Source organism: Crinia signifera, chromosome 5 (assembly GCF_055691185.1).
Source record: "Crinia signifera chromosome 5, ASM5569118v1, whole genome shotgun sequence".
In the NCBI taxonomy this organism is placed as follows: Eukaryota; Metazoa; Chordata; class Amphibia; order Anura; family Myobatrachidae; genus Crinia; species Crinia signifera.
The window spans coordinates 99,634,518-99,656,555 of record NC_139221.1 but is presented as its reverse complement, the minus strand read 5'-3'; the positions used below and the strand labels follow the sequence as shown (position 1 = coordinate 99,656,555).

Below are 22,038 nucleotides of genomic sequence, written 5' to 3'. Positions count from 1 at the left end.
TATCATAATTTGTTGTAACACACGACCTATCAGAGAACAGAGGCAAATCTAAAGCGCACAAAGTAAACAGATTAGATTGTCCTGGAGAGATTAAAATGTAGCAAGCTTGCACTATTCCAGCCAATACATTAATGTTTTAAACAGGTAAGAAAAAAATAACTCAATTTGCAGGAAATGTAGGTTCAGCTTGCTGATGAGGAAGTTTCCTGCTTTCAGCAGCCGCTCAAATATCAATAAAGAAGTAGAGAACAGTTCATTCGCTTCGCTACAATAGAGCACAACTGCCAGAATTTAGCAAAGGAGGGGAAGAATTTGGTTGGTGCAAAAATAAACTGCAGTTACAACAATGGTTCATTCTTCAAATTTTAAGATAATTAGGAGAACCGCACTTCCCTTTAATATGATGGCAAGTTGATTACAGAATATGGGTATAATTCAGACAAATCAGTTCTCAAAATGGGCAAAACCATGTGCACTGCAGGTGGCACAAATGTAATATGTGCAGAGAGAGTTAAGGCGCCCACACCCTACTCCGATTTGGGCCAACCTCTAAGAAATCATCCCAAACCGGAGATTTTTGACATATCACTCGGGTTCGATGTGTGGTCCTGTGCGCATCAAATCTGAGCCGGAGGTCAGACCTGCTGCCCGTCCGACCAGACTGGCCCCCCCCATCTGCAGGGAGTGTGGTCATATGTGATACATCGCATGTGAAAGGACCGCATGCGATGTATCGCATGTGATTCTGCCATCCGGGAAGGTCCTGGGAAGCTCAGGGGGGGTCGGATCCAATACATTGTGGCGATACATTGCAATAGTGTATGGGCACCTTCACATTTGGATTAGTTATTTTGTTTCTGTGCAGGGTAAATACAGGCTGTTTATTCTTACACTGCAAATTTAGATTTCAGTTCGAACACACCCCACAAAATGTAACGCTCTCGGCACATATTACATCTGCACACCTGCAGCGCAGCATGGTTTCGGCTATTTAGAGAACAAATCTGCCCTGCAATCAGGTCTGAATTAGGCCCAATATTTTAACATATTCATGTGAATTTGGATTTGTATCTGCTGCTGGTTCTGAGTCTTTCAGGTAACTACACACATATATAAAATCTCCATCACACCAAATCGCTACCACTATTAGATCACGGTCTATGTAAATGCAGTGGCTCAGTATTTTCTCCACCACATGAAAGTCAGCTGCAGATTGTGGTGTGGATGTACACAATACTTTACAATCTCTTTTTTTTTTTTCAAAAAGTTTAACCCTTTGATTGCCAACGTTGCTATGAGAGATCCACAAAATATCCGGTAAAAATCCCAGCGTCGCTCACACTGGCATTTTTAGTGGCAATTTTAAGGATCGCTCACAGCAACCTTGGCACTCAAAGGGTTAAGCATGTTCTTCTACTGATGTGTCCATGTACATCTAGCCTCCTTTTGCATTAAATAGCTCTTCTAGTCGTGCCACTTTGTGGCGCCAGGCAAATTGTTTGCCACTTTTTCATTTAAATAGCGTCTTATTTGCAAAGCGGTGATCGGTGTGAAATGCACTGTAACATTCCATTTCTTAATGCAAAGAACACATAGACAAATTAGGCTAAACCGAAACTCTAAGCTGCATGGAACACAGAAAAACTAAGCTGCATAGAACACATAAAAAGACTAGGCTGCATAAAACACATAGAAAGACTTAGGCACCTTAAAACACATATACCCCCTTTAGCACAGAAGAGCAATTTATGCTGCTTTCAGACCGCATCTCTGGCTTTGACCCTGTATTTGGAAACGTTTCCAAAAACGGGTCTGCCAGATAAAACCCCTTTCACACCGCAGCACTTAAACGGTATATTACCGTTTAAGTGCCGATTTTTTGACACTGGCAGACCCGTTTTTGGAAACTTTCCAAATACAGGGTCAAAGCCAGTGCAGCCTTCAGCCCTCCCCTCCGTGCAGCTCCCCCCTCCTCCCCCCCCTCGCGCGTGTCGACGCCCCCCCGCGCATGTCAACGCCCCCCTGCGTGTCGCCCCCCCGTGTCGACTTACCCCGTGCCGGTACCTCCGTTGTGGATCCCGGCACTGCAGCTCAGTATGCTCGGAAAGCACTTATGAAAAAAGTGTCTTCCAGAAAATGGCTGCCCCATAGGAAACCTTGTTTAAAAAAACTGTCTTTCGTATGGGGGCAGCCATTTTCTGAAAGACACTTTTTTCATAAGTGCTTTCCGAGCATACTGAGCTGCAGTGCCGGGAACCACAACGGAGATACCGGCACGGGGTAAGTCGACACGGGGGGGGCGCCGACACGCGCGCGGGGGGTGTCGACGCGCGCGCGGGGGGGGGGCTCCAGTGCTGTGAATACTTAATGAGCGCTCATTAAGTATTCACTGTGCTGAATTTAGGACCCAGCTCATTGGCTGGGTCCTAAATACCGTTTCAGAACCGATTTTGAGCCTAAAATACAGGTTCTGAAACGGGTAGGACCCTGCATTTTAACCGGTTAGAAAAAACGTTTTTTTCTAACCGGTTAAGTGGTCCTGCACCTTTCAGACCGCACACATTACCGTTTTTAAAACGGTAAAAAAACGGCAATATACCGTTTTTAAAGTGCGGTCTGAAAGGGGCATTACTGGGTCAAGCACTTTTTACCTGGTAATTTGAGGATCAATACTGGTCCTGTTAAATAGATAGAAATGATTGACCTGGTACTGTAAATTGCTTTTCTGTATGAAAGGGGTGTCAGACTGGGGCTGGCAAAATTACTTGGCACTCAAATGGGAGGGAAAACCTGGGATTTATTATCATTTCTGTGTGTAAGTAGTAAAAGAAAGACTAGGCTGCATAGGACACATAGAAAGACTAGGTTGCATAAAAGACATGCCTCCAGAACATCTGCAGTTTCATGTGCAATTATTTGTAACTTTATTAAATTTAATGAAACCTTTACATACAGTATATACTTTTGTACTGAATATTGTAAATAATTGTGATTTTGTCTGTAAATCTGCATTTCACAGTAGGTGTAGCAGTATTCAAAAGTCTGTACTTGCAAGACCTCAATCCTGACAATCTGGATTTAATACAACAAACAAAACAAAAACACGATGCAAAATTGATCCTTAGGGGTAAATTTACTAAAGGTTTTAAAAATTAAAATACATTTACAAGGCAATGCTTTTACTAGAATAGCAGCTAGTAAGAGCATTTTCCTTTCAAATACTGTACATAAACATGAAGCGATGGGTTTTACAACCTTACACTTCATAAATATACGCTTAAATCCAGTTTTTAACTTTAGCATTTGTAGAGCATTCCTCTAAAATAAATAAAAAATAACTGCCATTGAATTGGCTGGTTTCATATTAACAGGCCTGGTTAGAATAGTCTGCACCTTTTTAAGGACCTATACAAACACTCAACCAATAAGATTCCAACGTCAATGGGTCTTGTATCTTCTTAAGCAGGACTTAACCTCAGCTCTTATTCTCAATCCTAAACGTAACCCCTGGCACAAGCTCTTAATGAATATGGAGTGTAAAGTGAGCTGACGAGGTTGTAAATAGAGAGATCCTCTTCACTTCTTTAGAACGTTGATAAGCCATATGTGGCCGGCCTCCTAAGCCTTCACTTGTCTGATTTCTTTTTATTAGCTTTTAATTCTTGTTTATAATTATTTATGATATCTTATCACATTAGGTGTCTCTTAATATGATAAAATGTATATATTCAACATATTACTGATTTTAAAACAACATTTGGTCCTGTGCTGTATATCAGCACTTTAAATAGCAAAACTCTCTCACTCACCTTTCCTTCGGCGTTCCAACTCCATGCTTTCCCAGTAAATGAGTATTAAGATGCTTCCGCATAACAAAAGCCACCCTAAAAAAGAAAAAAAAGAAAATACACTCAGATGGTATGTAGAAGAAATTTGCTATTTATAAATGGACATTGTTATAATATTTCCTAAAAAAAAAAAAAAAAAAGTTTTGCGTCAGGTGGGCGTATAGCCACTTTCTGGGGTCAGGGTCATTTAGGGCAGTATTCAATCCCGGATTTCAACTGTTAGAACGTCCCAACAGTCGGAATCCCTGGCCGTTTTCCCCCAGCTCGACTGAAACTCAACAGCCGGAATCAATGTAGAGTATTGGAAAGTGGTCGTGTCGGCAAAAAAAGGAAAAAATATCATCCTAGATTGAATACCCCACTTAATACAATAGTTCTGGACAGGCTACCGGAGAGCCACTTAAACAGATACATACCAGGCTTCACTATACAAAAGACAGTGGATTTACAATAACAATAGAGTTATTTTTTAGTTGACTATAACTAAACATTCAGTTGTAGGTAGCCGCACATGATTATTCAAAATGTTGTTTTTTTCGTTGCATGTATGGGCAAAAGTCACCATATTGACCCATCTGCTAAGGTGTAATGAAATGTCACAGACATTCACAGTGGAGAGGAGGTCCAGGAAATGCCTGTCTCAACTATAAACAACTTGTTAATTTGAAAGAAATGGTTGGATTGCAGCTATTTTACCAGTGTCATGTATTTATTTAAGTCATTACACAACATTTCGATACATTTGCATTTCTTCAGCATGAAAAAGTGAATTTCTAGATTTAGGGTTGAAAAGTTTTTTGGGCATAACGTATATTTAACAACTTACAATAAATGTTAATGCTGTTATATGAATGCTCTACAGCAGTGGCGTAAGTTCGCCCCAGTTGCCTGGAGGCAATATATATATATATGTATTGTGCCTCCCCCCGCCACCACCACCACTAAATATATGTCTGTTCTGAAATATATGTGTTCAATTTATATCTATATCACTCTCTATATTTGTCTGTATGTATAGATAGATAGATAGATAGATAGATAGATAGATAGATAGATAGATAGAAGGAGAGAACACACATATTTATCAGAACTCAGCCACAGAAGTGATATTGTTGGCTTTCAATTAACTGATTTAAACTTGCAGGGGAGGAGAGGTGCCCCCTTTGGGAGCAGGAGCCCGGCGGCAGATGACTCCATTGCCTCCCAGAGTTCTGCCTCTGCTCTACACTGGTAACCAAAACCTTTGTATGTATGCATAATCACATAAACAGTAAAAAAAAGACCAACAACTGATTAAAGTACTTTCACAATAAATAAAAAGATTAACAGAACTCAGAAATGTGTGTAACATAAAACAATTTACAGAATACGTGATGCTGCAGCTTGAATAGCAGGATTCTGGGTGTTCATGTAACAACAGTGGCTAAAAGTCAGAAGGTGGTACAGGTTGAGTATCCCAAATGCTTGGCACCAGAAGCCTTTTGGATAACTGATTTTTGCGTATTTTGTAATATTTGTATATTTCAATGAGGTTTCTTGCATTTATGTTGTATAAACACATCAAACACATTAAATACACACAAATATATTTTATTTGTGCATGAAACAAGATTTTAAAACATGAAGCAAAGTTTGTGTACAATCTCAGGCACTGAATTTGAATGGCAAGCAGTCATTTTCTTGCACATATTTAGTGCCAGTTACATATCATGTCCCCAGTAGTGCCAGTTACAGACGTAACCAATAGTGCTTTTAGCACAATAAAAAAAAAGTACATTCTTGAAAACTATGGTTTTTAGAATAATTTGGATAATAGATATTTGGATAAGGGATATTCAACCTGTATGGGCTAAGCTGCTCGGGCTCACAGTTGTAGACCCTTTACCTGTCCTTAAGGCTGTGTACGCACGGGGGCGATTATGTCTAATATCGCGGGCAATATGGTCGCTGAGCAACCATATTGCCCGCAATGGGAGTGTGCACCGGCGATATATATATTGCCGGATGCGCGCTCGTGTTTTCTCCCCCGTAGTGATCGCTGGTCACAGGAACATGCTCCTGCGACCAGCTCATTTCCCCTGCCGGGCTCCTCCGGCAGTTTCTTCTTCATCAGCGACCATCTCTGGTCGCTGATGCAAATGGTACACTGAGCGATATATCGCTCAGCGATATATCCCCCCCCCCCCCGTGTGTGTATGGGGCTTAAGTTTACTATCTGGGAATAGTAACGTGACATGGTAGTTAATCAGAATAGTAAAGTATATTCAGGTGTAGCAAAGATCAGGGTCAAAATGTAGTGCATGCACTAGTCAAAATCAGAGGTACATATGTATACACGGTAGGGTCAAAGGAGGCCAGAGGCATAAACTGTAGTACATGCAGAGGTCTGGATCACAGGCACAGATGCACAAACTGTAGTATTGTACATGCTGTGACCCGAATCACAAGCACAGTAATTTACAATCAGTGGTCAGGTTACAGATAGATAATCTGTAGAAACAATTAGTGGTCAGTCTCAGGGACAGATGCTTGAAAGGTAGTAGGAAGTGGTTATTAGCAGACAACAGAATCAGACACTAGAATAATGATATTTGTGTAAGGAAAGAATAATAAGATTAGTGTACAGAGCAGGTCTTATTAGAGATTCATTTAAATTGGTCAGCGGTCATGAAAACACAGCTTTAAAGAGCTACAGCCCTGCCTGCCCAATGGGAGCCAGCAAGGGGCATACAGATGTAATCCCAGGAGTGAAGGAAGCAGCATGGACCCAACAGTACTCGGCTGGTCCTGAGACCCAAAAGGTTGGAGCTGGTAGAGCCCGATTCAGGTTTCGATACATGTTGCAAAGTACCGATGTTCAGTACTTTGCGCATGTGCAGTACGGTTCCTGCTATTTCAGTAGCAGATCAGCTGCAGACCATCAGTGACTAACAGTTTACTTCCATTGAAGGGTTAGGTGGGGCAGTGATGCCCTACACTTACTGAAACTGAGGTGTGTCGTGGTGATTTGTGGAGTGCCAAGGCCAGGATCACTGTCAGAAGACCTGAATTCCTGGTCTCCATGTAGGAATGTGGTGATGTCACACAGCAGGCCAATGGTGTTTCAGGGGATCTGATGCTGCATCCTAGGACACCACACAGATCACTATCTGCTGCATTGCCATGCTACCAACCACATCTGCTTCAGGCCCTTAGTACATATTTATAACAGTAACAGTCCTTTAGCTTGGGTGCAGACCATTTCTCTTCTCCATATTGCATTGTGATCCTGCCATGGCAGTTCTCAGAAGAACAAAAAGGAAACATACTGTATCATTGGTCAACAGCATAGCTTTATCATTAATTACGATAACCTCAGCCAAGGACAGATCAGTAGAATATCTTTTGAAAATATAAGACAATAAGAAATGGTCTGGTTCATGTATTTCGGGGCACTCAAACCCAACCCTTCATATTCTAGATATGTAAGAAGAACAGAGGATGGAGCCCCGAGAAAATATCTGCATGGAGAAACCCCTAGGCATGGGATAGAAGGAGGTACAATTTAGTAATATCTTCTAGTGCATAAACTGATTAAAACAGGGTCAGATGCCTTGGAAAATAAAAAAGTGGACTTGTCATGTCCATTGTAAATGAATTGTATGGACAGGACAGAAATCATATGACTGGAATCTACTTGAACAGAAGTTTAATTATGTTGCAAGATGACAGAGTGACAATTTAGATATCCAGCAAATGGAAAAAAAAAATCACAAATTGCTCACTTGATAAGCAAATGTTTCTGTTACAACTTCCAGTGTGAAAAGGACTCGCAAACATTTTTGTTAATTATGTATTACAGCTGTCCTTCATAAACTTAATTACTAATTGCTGAAAGGCAATCGGATTCCATTTGCATATGTACACGAAAGGCATGAAATATGCAGAAATATGATTTTAATTAGCATGCAATGATATGAAGGGATACAAATCAAACTGGCATGCTATACGACTTTTAGCATTAAACACAGAATTCATCTGGACATTTCTCATATAATGGACACAGCTGATTTATGAAATGAAAAAAGCGTTCAATTGAAAACCACAGCTTTACCAAACTAATGTCAGGGCACTGCCTTCGTGCCAGAAAGAGATTGAGAAACATTTAGGCACAGAATCATTTCTTACGCTGAATATAAATGATTACCCCAATATAAAAGTATCTTATTAAATAGTTCGTGACAATGTATTTTTCCGGTAAATACTGAAATTTAGTCCTCCCCAAAGTCCCCTGTACACACGGTCGATTAGGCTTGCTATTCGACAGTGTCAGATTGCATCGGGATCGAACCGCATGGCAAGCCACCCGACATGCATGCGATTTGGACTATATAGTGCAGATCTGCACTATATAGTCATTGCAGCCCTGGCTATCTGGGTCTCGATTTGTGCTGTCACGGGAGCGCGCATCGGGATCACATTGGCATTGCAAGGTAATAAACCTGTGCGATCTGCATGCGATCCCGATCTGATTTTGACGGTATAGTCCAAATCGAATATCAAATTGTACCTTGTGTACACAGCAATAGATATTCAAGTTGAACCGATTTTATACAGTTGTCTTCAAAATTATTCAACCCCCACTGAAATTGAATGTTTTGGCCAGTTTGACATTGATTTTGATCATTCAGTCATCTTGCTTACATTTACATGAAAGAGGCACTTGTAGGTCAGAGAAATATAAACTTAAGTTTATAATGAAATAATCACAAATGTCTTTTCTGTGCTCACATCATTATTAGTTTTTATTCAACCCCCAAGTGACATTCAATCTTAGTACTTAGTACAACATCCTTTTACAGTTATAACAGCTTTTAAACGTGAAGCATAGCTTGACACAAGTGTCTTGCAGCGATCTACGGGTATCTTCGCCCATTCTTCATGGGCAAAAGCCTCCAGTTCAGTCAAATTCTTAGGCTTGCGCACTGCAACTGCTTTCTTTAAGTCCCACCAGAGGTTCTCAATCGGATTTAAGTCTGGTGACTGCGATGGCCACTCCAAAATGTTCCAGCCTTTCCTCTGCAACCATGCTCTAGTGGACTTGGAGGTATGCTTGGGATCATTGTCCTGTTGAAAGGTCCAACGTCTCCCAAGCCTCGGGTGTGTGACGGACTGCATCACATTTTCATCCAATATCTCCTGGTACTGAAGAGAATTCATGGTACCTTGTACACGCTGAAGCTTCCCTGTACCTGCAGAAGCAAAACAGCCCCAAAGCATAATTGACCCTCCGCCATGCTTCACAGTAGGAAAGGTGTTCTTTTCGTCATATGCCTTGTTCTTCCTCCTCCAAACATAGCGTTGATCCATGGGCCCAAACAGTTCTAATTTTGTTTCATCAGTCCAAAGAACACTATCCCACAACTTTTGTGGTTTGCCCACATGACTTTTGGCATACTGCAGTCGACTCTTCTTATTCTTGGGAGACAGCAAGGGGGTGCGCCTGGGGGTTCTGGCATGGAGACCTTCATTACGCAGTGTGCGCCTTATTGTCTGAGCTGAAACTTCTATACCCACATCTGACAAATCTTTTTTCAGTTCCTCAGCAGTCACACGGGGACTTTTATCCACTCTACGCTTCAGGTAGCGCACAGCAGTCGAAGTCAGGATCTTCTTTCTTCCACGACCAGGTAGCATTTCAACAGTGCCCTTTGCCTTGAATTTGCGAATGATGCTTCCTATGGTGTCTCTTGGTATGTTTAACTTCTTTGCAATCTTCTTATAGCCATTGCCCTTCCTGTGAAGACAAATCACCTCTTCTCTTGTCTTCCTGGACCATTCTCTTGACTTCACCATGTTTGTAACCACACCAGTAAATGTCTAGAAGGAGCTGAGTATCACAGTCATTTTAAAGCTGCCTAATTGGTGCTTATTATGCTTGATTGGTGCTCGGTGACATCCACAGGTGTTTTCAATACCTGATTGAAAACACCAGAATTAACCTCTCTTCTTCAGAGTGGTAGTCTTTAAGGGGTTGAATAATTGTGGCAATGAAGAAACCACAAAATACACATTTACTACTGTGTTATATAAACAATTGATGTCATTTTAGTTGCATTTGGTTCTTTAAAACGTCCTTGTAGGATTTCATTCTGAATACAATTCCAAATGTACACTATAGTCCCTAAACCCCTTTACAGCATTGGGGGTTGAATAATTTTGAACACAACTGTACATGTTCAAATTACTAAATCTTTATTTAAATAAACAGCATTATAACCACATCATACTAAAATAACACTGAAACCTAGATCATAGCTGCCTACCCTCCTGCATTCTGCAGGAGACTCCCTGAAATAGCAGAAATCTCCCTTCTCTCCCTTATTAGTGTAGCAATCTCCCTCATTTCACCTAACCCACATTACACTGTCGCATTTTGGGGGGAAAAAGGAGTGAGTGAGAGATAGATACATTTACATTGAATCATCAGCGCCATTACCCAGCACTTTACCAAGTATAGTAGCTCTTACTAATTGCTTTGGGGCTCATCTACATTTGGATATACAGTAAGTAATTTTAAAAGATTGCTCTCAGACGTAGCAGTACACAGCCACACTTCTAGGTGCCATGTTCACAATCTCTTTTCACAATCTCTCCATATATGGAACTAGACACGCCCCTTTGGGAGGAGCATGACACGCCCCCTCAAAGGGTGCTTTGCAAAGTTCTATTACCAACTATAATCTCCCTGAAACTAGTTTTCAAAATTAGGCAGTATGCCTAGATCATTTTGTTGAGGTTTGTTTCATATTTCTGCATCTTTGATTTCCACAGTAGACATCCTTGTAGCACTATACTTAATAGCACCCACTAGATGAGATGAACATCTCTGTGCTGGCAAGCACCTGCGAATGGAAGCTAATGTCGTGAATAAGGGCTTTATATTCCCTTAGCCTCAGGGCTTGCTTCAGAGTTCATTATCATCAGGAATATACTTATCCCCTTGTATGCATGCTGCTTTCATAGGTGATCAATTAAACATTTGTCTTTATGATTCATATATTTTACTAGCCTAATTGATTGCCACTATATATATCAACCAGTGTGAGCAGGTCTAGTCTGTCATATTATGGAAAATCTACATACAGTTGTCTTCAAAATTATTCAACCCCCACTGAAATTGAATGTTTTGGCCAGTTTGACATTGATTTTGATCATTCAGTCATCTTGCTTACATTTACATGAAAGAGGCACTTGTAGGTCAGAGAAATATAAACTTAAGTTTATAATGAAATAATCACAAATGTCTTTTCTGTGCTCACATCATTATTAGTTTTTATTCAACCCCCAAGTGACATTCAATCTTAGTACTTAGTACAACATCCTTTTACAGTTATAACAGCTTTTAAACGTGAAGCATAGCTTGACACAAGTGTCTTGCAGCGATCTACGGGTATCTTCGCCCATTCTTCATGGGCAAAAGCCTCCAGTTCAGTCAAATTCTTAGGCTTGCGCACTGCAACTGCTTTCTTTAAGTCCCACCAGAGGTTCTCAATCGGATTTAAGTCTGGTGACTGCGATGGCCACTCCAAAATGTTCCAGCCTTTCCTCTGCAACCATGCTCTAGTGGACTTGGAGGTATGCTTGGGATCATTGTCCTGTTGAAAGGTCCAACGTCTCCCAAGCCTCGGGTGTGTGACGGACTGCATCACATTTTCATCCAATATCTCCTGGTACTGAAGAGAATTCATGGTACCTTGTACACGCTGAAGCTTCCCTGTACCTGCAGAAGCAAAACAGCCCCAAAGCATAATTGACCCTCCGCCATGCTTCACAGTAGGAAAGGTGTTCTTTTCGTCATATGCCTTGTTCTTCCTCCTCCAAACATAGCGTTGATCCATGGGCCCAAACAGTTCTAATTTTGTTTCATCAGTCCAAAGAACACTATCCCACAACTTTTGTGGTTTGCCCACATGACTTTTGGCATACTGCAGTCGACTCTTCTTATTCTTGGGAGACAGCAAGGGGGTGCGCCTGGGGGTTCTGGCATGGAGACCTTCATTACGCAGTGTGCGCCTTATTGTCTGAGCTGAAACTTCTATACCCACATCTGACAAATCTTTTTTCAGTTCCTCAGCAGTCACACGGGGACTTTTATCCACTCTACGCTTCAGGTAGCGCACAGCAGTCGAAGTCAGGATCTTCTTTCTTCCACGACCAGGTAGCATTTCAACAGTGCCCTTTGCCTTGAATTTGCGAATGATGCTTCCTATGGTGTCTCTTGGTATGTTTAACTTCTTTGCAATCTTCTTATAGCCATTGCCCTTCCTGTGAAGACAAATCACCTCTTCTCTTGTCTTCCTGGACCATTCTCTTGACTTCACCATGTTTGTAACCACACCAGTAAATGTCTAGAAGGAGCTGAGTATCACAGTCATTTTAAAGCTGCCTAATTGGTGCTTATTATGCTTGATTGGTGCTCGGTGACATCCACAGGTGTTTTCAATACCTGATTGAAAACACCAGAATTAACCTCTCTTCTTCAGAGTGGTAGTCTTTAAGGGGTTGAATAATTGTGGCAATGAAGAAACCACAAAATACACATTTACTACTGTGTTATATAAACAATTGATGTCATTTTAGTTGCATTTGGTTCTTTAAAACGTCCTTGTAGGATTTCATTCTGAATACAATTCCAAATGTACACTATAGTCCCTAAACCCCTTTACAGCATTGGGGGTTGAATAATTTTGAACACAACTGTATACATACTGTAGGAGAAGGAGATATTCTGTATGGATCTTTTGTCCAAGTCAATGTGCTTTTGATGGGAAGATTTATTTTCAGTTTAAGACCATAAAACGGAAAAGGCATTACCAATGTATAAAGACATCAGAAGATGCCATTTATTAGTAAAAATACCTTGTAACACTAGCTCCATGGTCAATTGATTTGTACTGTTAAGGGGTGCACACACGGTGCAGTTTTCACAGGCAATTTTGACTAGATAGACAAAATCGCCTAGAAGGTTGGCCAAAATTGCACAGCGCTAAACATTCAGCCGATACCGATGCGTGGCCCCGCTATGTCAGTATTGCATAGCAAAATAGATGGGTCTATTTGATTAGATCGTAGACTATCATAGTAAAATCACCAGTGCATAAAGTCAAAAATACTTAGTCAAAATGGCCTTTAGAAAGTAGATGTGCTGTACATGTCTGCTTTATAAATGTATCCCTTATTCCAACTTATTCTAGAACAAAATCTAATTCTTGTTAAAACAGATTAGCCCAGTGTTTCCAATGCTGAATACCACCGAGCAGTTACAGGGGTGCTACAAGTTGGTGTTCCATGACCGAATAAAAGATTTCATGATTCATGTGATAGGCCAACCAGAGCTAGCGGCTGTCAATTATAAAATATGTGAACAAAAAGAACTGTAAGTTTGTCTACCACCTAATAACGGAAATTTAAAATGACACATAAAAACTATTTATTAATTTAATAATTTTTGTAGCGTTTCTCAAAAAGAAACTTTGAGGCTGGGATGCCATTAAAAACATGCGAGAGTCCGGTGGGCAGGCCCGTACTAACAGCCACATTTTACAGGAGCTCCCAGTCCCCCAGCTGCAATGCCTTTTTTCTGGGGTTCCATCTCCCCCCATTGGGCGGCGTTTGAGAGGGGGAACCCCCAGGATAGATGCATGCAAGGTGTGGTCAATGGTGCCAGCTCCCTGCACTCACAGCACCAGACTGCAGGCCTGCTGAAGGCATGGCGGGCAATACGGTCAACATTTAAAATCTCAAGCTCTATATCGATATTTCTTTCATTTTGGGGAAATCCAAATTTTACACCTCATATGGCCTCTCCGGTGCTCCGTATATGGAGGCCTACGTAGTTTATACAATTTCCTTAAACCAAATACATTGACTCTACTTACACATTCGGAGATAAAATGGAAATATCCTCTGCTAGATATCCCACTATTTCCATACTTACAGGCTTGCAGTTATGTGCAAACCACTATCTCCTCTCTGACTGACAGTGATAAAAAGAATGGTTTGGGTGGGGCAATATGGTGTAGAACGGGGGAGGGCTTCTCCACCTCATTAATATATGCACACTCCCAGTCACTATTAAATATTGAAACCGGCACAGTGGGACTACTACGATGGCAGACGGAATTCCCTGACTTGTCAATGACAGACATCATGAATGCCAATATTACACTATACAAATAAATGGTCTCCATCTCTTATGCAGAATTGCACCATAAAATCTTACACAGATCCTATTACACACCAATATTACAGTTTCTTGTAGGAGATGCCTCCTCCTCCAATTGCTATAAATGTGGCTCCCCAGATGCAGATATTACTCATTGCCTCTGGTCTTGTTCGAAAGTACAAATGTTATGGCATGACCTTCAGACCTACATTAACTCAGAGTTAAAAATATAATTTCACATCACCAAAAGGTGGCCATTTTGGGGCATACACACTAAGACACTGTCACCCAGCCTATTCAAGGGCAACCGTGTCTTACTCAACAAATTGGCAGCGGCCACAAAGAAAACATCCTTTCTCAATGGATCAAACCTGACTCAATTCCAATAACTTTATTACACCCTCGAATGACATACTTGTTCTCTATGGACTGGACAGATACCACACTCCAGGAAGACAAACAGATGGCTAATTTATTTGAAACGTGGCTCCCTTATATACATACCCTGTCAGTACCTATTAAAGATGCACTTCGCAAATGCTTTCAGCTTACCACTTGGTATAACATGGAAGTGTTAGCCGAAGATGCCCCCTTTTGACCGTTTGACATGCCTGACCAACTGCCTCAATTTGTTTAATCTAATTCTTTTACAATTTATGAATGTTACTCTGTTTTGTTTTTTCTTGGGTAAAAACCTGCAATGTATGTGTGTGTTATGAGGAATGTTTATGGTACTATATTGCACAAAGATAATGTTACGCTACCAAAGCATTATTTATATGATAATTGCAAAAAGACAACAAATTGTTGTATGTGTTAAAAGTTATGTCTCAGACATGTATTGTTGTATTTTGTGATTATCTGTCAATAAAAATCTTTAAAAAAATAAAAAAACATGCTGAGAAAGTTTGGAAAACCACTGGATTACCTACACATACAGTAGCATGGGTGGTGGCAGTTAAAACACCGAAACATACAGTACAGTACCTCTATTGTTATGTTCTGGTTGACTAAATACAGAGGGCCAGCAGCGCTGCATGTACCAAAGCACTAGCTGCACTCAGCTTCAATTCTACTTTCTGTATATGTCTGCCCCAGACTGCCACTGGCTAGTTACACATGCTACTAGAACTAACATTCAGCAAGTATAAATTGGAACCGTTACCAGCTTCTGAGATAGACTTTAACCATCAGATCATCTACGGCACCATCAATGGTTTTGAATGGTACTTTTGGATTCACTGATTGGTTGCTGAGGCCGGTGCTGAGCTGCTGGTTGTTGGATGGGCCCTGGGTAGAGGTGTTGGTCCTGGGTTTTATTTCTAAATTAGTAGACACATCTCAGATGACCAGCCTGATTTCTGGGAACTACACAACTATCCAGATTCCATTCTGGTCACAGTTCTCAGAGTTCCTGTCAGAGGGTTCCAGACTCAACGTTTTGGACTTCAGGCATGATCAGAGTTCCTCTCACTGGTTGGTTGGTTATTTCCGGTTTTCTGGTTCAGTAACCAGTATGGACCAGAGCCATTCCCATTTGTTGGTCCATGTTGCCCTATGCACAGAAGTCTCAACCAACCTGCCAAGTTCATATTTTACGCATTCAGCCCAGTCTAAGGGTCCTGACAGATCAGAAACCCCTGACCCTGAAAGCAATGTGTGCAAGAGATGGAATATAATATTTGTACCTTCTTTCTGAAGAATTTACCATAAAGCAATATGGCACCACATCCATTCAACTGGATGAAACAGCAACTAAACCAAACCTTTAACCATGCCGCCATAGCAGAAGTTATTACATAAACTCAGTCATGAGGGGGGAGACAACTTGCATAATATAAGGTAATTACTTGATTGCAGTAGTATTAAATTTAAGAATTCTTGCATATATAAAAACTCCCATCTAAAGCCATAACGAATGAAAAGAAAAAGGACCTTTAAAGTTTAATGCATAGGCAACAAGGCTTGATAAGAGGATATCTAGAGGCTTATGCGCAGGCTGTCACTCACTCACTCACTGACCGACCGTCACCCAGCTAGTGCGCACGCTGCGCAGCCTATCATTCATTCACTGCCTCCGGAGGGACAGAGTAGGTTGGAGCAGAAGACAAAGGCTTATTTTAGTAGCCGGGAGCCCAGCCAGGACTGTAATATCAGACCGTGCTTCACATTATAGCAATCCTTCCAGAAAGAAATACCAATCAGTGACGCCGAAGAAGATTACCCTGAAAACGTGAGCTTGCATCCCAATAGTGGTGCGCTATAGTCCTAAAAATGAAAAAGAAAGTGTCTGATGCCAGTGTTAACCGCAGGAAGTCCAACAATCCTCAGCGGGTGTCTGCAACCTCACCTGGTACATCTCAGAACACGAGCCAGAGAGTGCCATTGCCCATACGGAGGTGGTACCGCCCAGGTACTCGGGCACTAATGGAAATACGCAAGTACCAGAAATCAACGGAGCTGCTGATCAGGAAGGCCCCGTTCTACCGCCTGGTGAGAGAGGTCTGCATGGAGTATTCCCACGGAGTGCCGTTCAGCTGGCAAAGCCAAGCGCTGATGGCATTGCAGGAGGCAGCTGAGGCCTACCTGGTGTGGCTTTTCGAAGACGCTTATCTGTGCAGTGTCCATGCACACAGGGTCACGCTGCACGTGAAGGACATTCAGCTCGCACGGCGAATTAGAGGGTGCCACCTCGGACTCGGATAGCACGATGTTGAAGTTTTCCGTTTCACATTTGTTTTCGTTGGTATTTTATTCCCAGTTTTATACACCGTTGGAGGAGGTAATTTATGACCTCAGATAATCCTGTTGCAGAGCACGGACATTAAAGCTCTGGGTTTTTGTCACATTGACATGGATGTTGACTGTTATTCTGCAAATTTATATGGTTATTACTTGTTTTATTTAACCTGTCAATAAAAATGTTTAAAAAAAAAAGATAAGAGGATATCTGGGAATCCTTCTAGTCTAAGGGCATCATTCAAAAGCTCCTCCTGTTCTACAGATATGGGAGGAGAGTCCGGTCAGCATAAAGATTTACAGTGTGTATGTAACTAACAGTTTTGGAAAAAGCCCAAACGTCTATTGATCTAGTATGTAGATAGCCAATAGAAGTTCCTGACAGCTGTTCTTACTGGAGAAGAAAGACGTTACCCTGGATGTAACCTGAAATCTCAAACTGTAATTAGCTATAATTAGCTTTGGATGAAATTGGTGCTTTTACCTGTCTATATTAAGAACATGTTCAAGTGATGCTGTCTTCAGTACAAAAATGTCATTTTCAGGGGATGAGTTGGTGTGGGTTTGTAAGGTATGCATGATACTATTACTACCCGATTTTAGCTTCAATCTGATAAGCCTGCTCATTATTATAGACGTAAGCAACCTAGGTGTGCAAACATCATAAAGAAATCATTGCATCAGATTACAATTTACTAATAAGGCTATTCACACCGGGGGTGACATTCTATGCTCTGCGCTAATTGCCCATGTTTAATTCGCACACCATATCGCCGCAAATCGCCTATTTTCAAATCGCATTTTTCAGCCTAAATGCGCATATTTAATGTGATGCGCATTGGAGGCTGAAAAGTGCGAATAGGGGCGATTTGCGGCGATGTAGTGCGCTGTTTTTAGTCCTGCAAATGTGCGATTTTCATGTCTGAAAATCGCACATTTGCAGGACAGCGCAAGGTTGGAAAAAAAAGAACCGAGCGCGGGGTCCCCCGCCCGAGTGTAACCAGCCCCGGGCTCACAGAGCCGTTGCTGGTGACATAAAATCAGGGTCCCCGACAAATCGGGGTCCCCTTGATTTTATGAAACCAGCACCAGACTCAAGGTCCGGCGCTGGTTCCCAAAATACGGGGGACAAAGTGACTAGGGGTTCCCCGTATTTTAAGAACCAGCACCGGACACAACCAGCCAGCAGGGTAATGCCACAGCCGGGGGGAGACTTTTTATACAAGTCCCCCTGGCCAAAGCATTAACCCCCTGGCTGGTCAGCATGGGCAGGGGTCCTGGGGAAGTGGGGACCCCCCCAATGAAGGGGTCCCCCCCCTCCAGGACTTACCAGCCCATGCTGATAGTCCGGGGCTGTCCTCCATGCCCCTGGGCTGTGGGCATGGAGCTGATGCTTTGTGTAAAAAAAAGAATGATAACTATTGTTTTACACTGGCGAACTATGAGTCCCAGCAAGCCTACCCCGCATGCTGGGACTTGGGAAACCACAAGTCCCAGCATGCGGGGCATTAAAGGGCCCGCTGGCACTTGTAGTTCTGCAGTGTAAAAAATAGTGCACAAAATCACACTGACACCCTGTAAAATAAAACTTTAATACACACAAAACACACTGATACTTACCTACCTTGAGCCCGTAGGTCGGTCCCTGGATCCTGGATTCTTCCTCCGGGGCTCCAGGGCAGAAGAGTCCGGTTCCGGGGCCTTGGTCCTGGTTCCGGGGCTCCTGGCGTGAAGAATCCGGGGTCCGGGATCCGTGGTAGTCCAGAGGGGTACCTAAGGAGGGAAATCCTACTCACCTGCTCCCCGGCGGCGACCTCCGGTGACAGCGCTGCTCCCGACTGGTACCCGGCTTGAAGGACTTTGCCCGGCGCTGAGATGTTTCCTCTTCGCCGTCTCTGAACAGAATGATTTCTCGGCCAATCAGGAGCCGAGAAACTCGGCTCCTGATTGGCCAGAAATCATTCTGAATATAGACGCCGACGGAGTAACATCTCTGCTCTGGATGCGCTGAGATGTTACTCCGTCGGCGTCTATATTCAGAATGATTTCTGGCCAATCAGGAGCCGAGTTTCTCGGCTCCTGATTGGCCGAGAAATCATTCTGTTCAGAGACGGCGAAGAGGAAACATCTCAGCGCCGGGCAAAGTCCTTCAAGCCGGGTACCAGTCGGGAGCAGCGCTGTCACCGGAGGTCGCCGCCGGGGAGCAGGTGAGTAGGATTTCCCTCCTTAGGTACCCCTCTGGACTACCACGGATCCCGGACCCCGGATTCTTCACGCCAGGAGCCCCGGAACCCCAGGACCAGCCCCGGAACCAGGACCAAGGCCCCGGAACCGGACTCTTCTGCCCTGGAGCCCCGGAGGAAGAATCCAGGATCCAGGGACCGACCTACGGGCTCAAGGTAGGTAAGTATCAGTGTGTTTTGTGTGTATTAAAGTTTTATTTTACAGGGTGTCAGTGTGATTTTGTGCACTATTTTTTACACTGCAGAACTACAAGTGCCAGCGGGCCCTTTAATGCCCCGCATGCTGGGACTTGTGGTTCCCCAAGTCCCAGCATGCGGGGTAGGCTTGCTGGGACTCATAGTTCGCCAGTGTAAAACAATAGTTATCATTCTTTTTTTTACACAAAGCATCAGCTCCATGCCCACAGCCCAGGGGCATGGAGGACAGCCCCGGACTATCAGCATGGGCTGGTAAGTCCTGGAGGGGGGGGACCCCTTCATTGGGGGGGTCCCCACTTCCCCAGGACCCCTGCCCATGCTGACCAGCCAGGGGGTTAATGCTTTGGCCGGGGGGACTTGTATAAAAAGTCTCCCCCCGGCTGTGGCATTACCCTGCTGGCTGGTTGTGTCCGGTGCTGGTTCTTAAAATACAGGGGACCCCTAGTCACTTTGTCCCCCGTATTTTGGGAACCAGCGCCGGACCTTGAGTCTGGTGCTGGTTTCATAAAATCAAGGGGACCCCGATTTGTCGGGGACCCTGATTTTATGTCACCAGCACCGGCTCAGTGAGCCCGGGGCTGGTTACACTCGGGCGGGGGACCCCGCGCTCGTTTTTTTTTTTTATTTAACCATTTGTTTTATTTTTTACAGCAGAACCCTGCACGGAACATTGCGATCTGTGCAGGGTTCTGCCTAATTCGCCTAACAGACCCGGGTCTGAATTAAGTGCGATAATTAGTCACTTAAATAATGCGATGTGCAAATGCGCATAGCATTAAATAAGCGACTTGTATACTTTTCTGTGCGCAAACATCTGGATGCGATAAAAATGCGAATTAATCTCGCATTTTTATTCACCAGACCTTTACGCACAAAATATGCGATTTCAGCCCCTGTGCGCATCCCATTAAATCGGCGATTTAATGGGAAAATGCGATAGCGCCATTTTGTGGTCTAATTACCGCAAAATCGCGCTAATCGCAGAGCATAGAATGTCACCCCGGATGTCAAAGCTGTTTTTTTCTCAAATGGACACAAAATGTTGCACTGCAGATGGGGCAAATGTAACATGTGCAAAGAGAGTTAGATTTAGGTGAGTTATTGTGTTTCTGCGCAGGGTAAATAGAGGCTGCTTTATTCTTACGGGTGTGGATCTGTTGGTCACCATCAAGTTGTTAGACAATCATTAGGTCGACATGCATTTAGGTCCACATGTAGGAAGGTCGACATGAGTCTAGGTCAACATGGGTTAGGTCGACAGGGTAATAAGGTCGATGTGGATTAGGTCGACAGTCAAAAGGTTGACATGGGGTTTTTCATTGTTTTTTTTTTCAATTGTCGACACAGTCGACATGGACAAAGGTTAAAGTGCACCGCTTCGGGCTCAGCACACTATTTTATTCTCCCACCACGCCCTAGTGGATGGTAGGGCATGAAATACCAAATGTTGGATAAAAAAAAAACTGTGAAAAACCCCTTGTCAACCTTTTGACTGTCAACCTAATCCATGTCGACCTAATGACCCTGTCAACCTAACCCATGTCGATCTAGCCTCATGTCGATCTTCCTGCATGACGACCTAGACACATGTCTACCTAAATGCATGTTAACCTAATGACTGTCTAACAACTTGCTGGTGACACAATGACCGGACCCCATTCTTACACTGCAATTTAGATTTCAGTTTAAACACATCTCACCCAAATCTAACTGTCTATGCACAGGTTACATTTGCCCCACCTGCAGTGCAACATGGTTTTACCCATTTGAGAAAAAATCAGCTTTGCAGGCAGGTCTGAATAACCCCATAATGCTTTAGGGATATAATTTAACCCTTTGAGTGAATTTGCGAAAATAGCTGTGAAAATTGCCAAGCAAACATTTGCATTCATCATAATGACCTGTAATGTTTACCTTATAGGTTATATAATCCCTTTTTACAGAGATGTTGGCACAGTCTCTCTCCTAAAGAACTGACCAGTACAGCATGTATGGCTTGTCGTAATATGTGGAGGGTAAGCGAATACTGCAACTCTCTGTACTAAAAAGTGGCGATTTTATGGAAATGTACGTTGGAACCAAAGTGAAACATACAAACTATTTATTACCAGTTATGTATATAGTGCACACATTCACAGCACCTTATAGAGAGAATATTTGGCCATTCACATCAGTCCCTAGCCCAGAGGAGCTTACACTTTATATTCCCTACCACATGTACATGCACACACATTAATGCTAGGGTTAATTTTGTTGAGCCAATTAAGCTACCAGCATATTTTTGATTATGGGAGGAAACCGGAGTACCCGGAGGAAACCCACGCAAGCACGGGAGAATATAGTTTGAACCCATAACCACAGTGCTGTGAAGCAGTAATGCTAACATTTACACCATCTGTTCTGCCCATATAGCAGAGGTGAAAAGAGTAATGTGAAAGAGAACCAATCCCGCAAGCCCTAAATTGGTGGAAAATTCAAGACCTGACGTAAAGTAGACATAGGGCAGTATTCAATGTCCCTAATTGCGATGCGCAGCGAAGCCTGTTTAGGATTCGCTGCACATTCGCCGTGTTCCGGAGGGCTGGAGCCCTCGCTGCCAGCCCTCGCTGACACAGTATTCAATGAGGCAGGGGCTCGCTGCCCTGACCGCGAATGTGAACCGCCGCAGGGAGCCTGAGGACGGCGGCAGGCAGGGAGATGGAAGTCTGCCCCAGAACGTATGTGGGGGGAGGTGGGCTCCCCGGGAGCCAGGCAGCACAGGCTGCCCCCCGGGAGAGCCAACAGGGGACCGGGTATTCACTGC

The 22,038-nt window shown here is 43.1% G+C and overlaps 1 protein-coding gene across 1 annotated transcript in view; it reads right to left on the bottom strand.

The window, feature by feature from the left end:
- ZNF407 (zinc finger protein 407) overlaps positions 1-22,038 on the bottom strand; it is a 514,700-nt gene that overhangs the window by 298,777 nt on the left and 193,885 nt on the right. Inside the window, exon 4 of the mRNA XM_083187749.1 lies at positions 3,810-3,884. Within this exon, the coding sequence (XP_083043875.1) occupies positions 3,810-3,884 (75 nt within the window). The remainder of the gene's footprint in view (positions 1-3,809; positions 3,885-22,038) is intronic.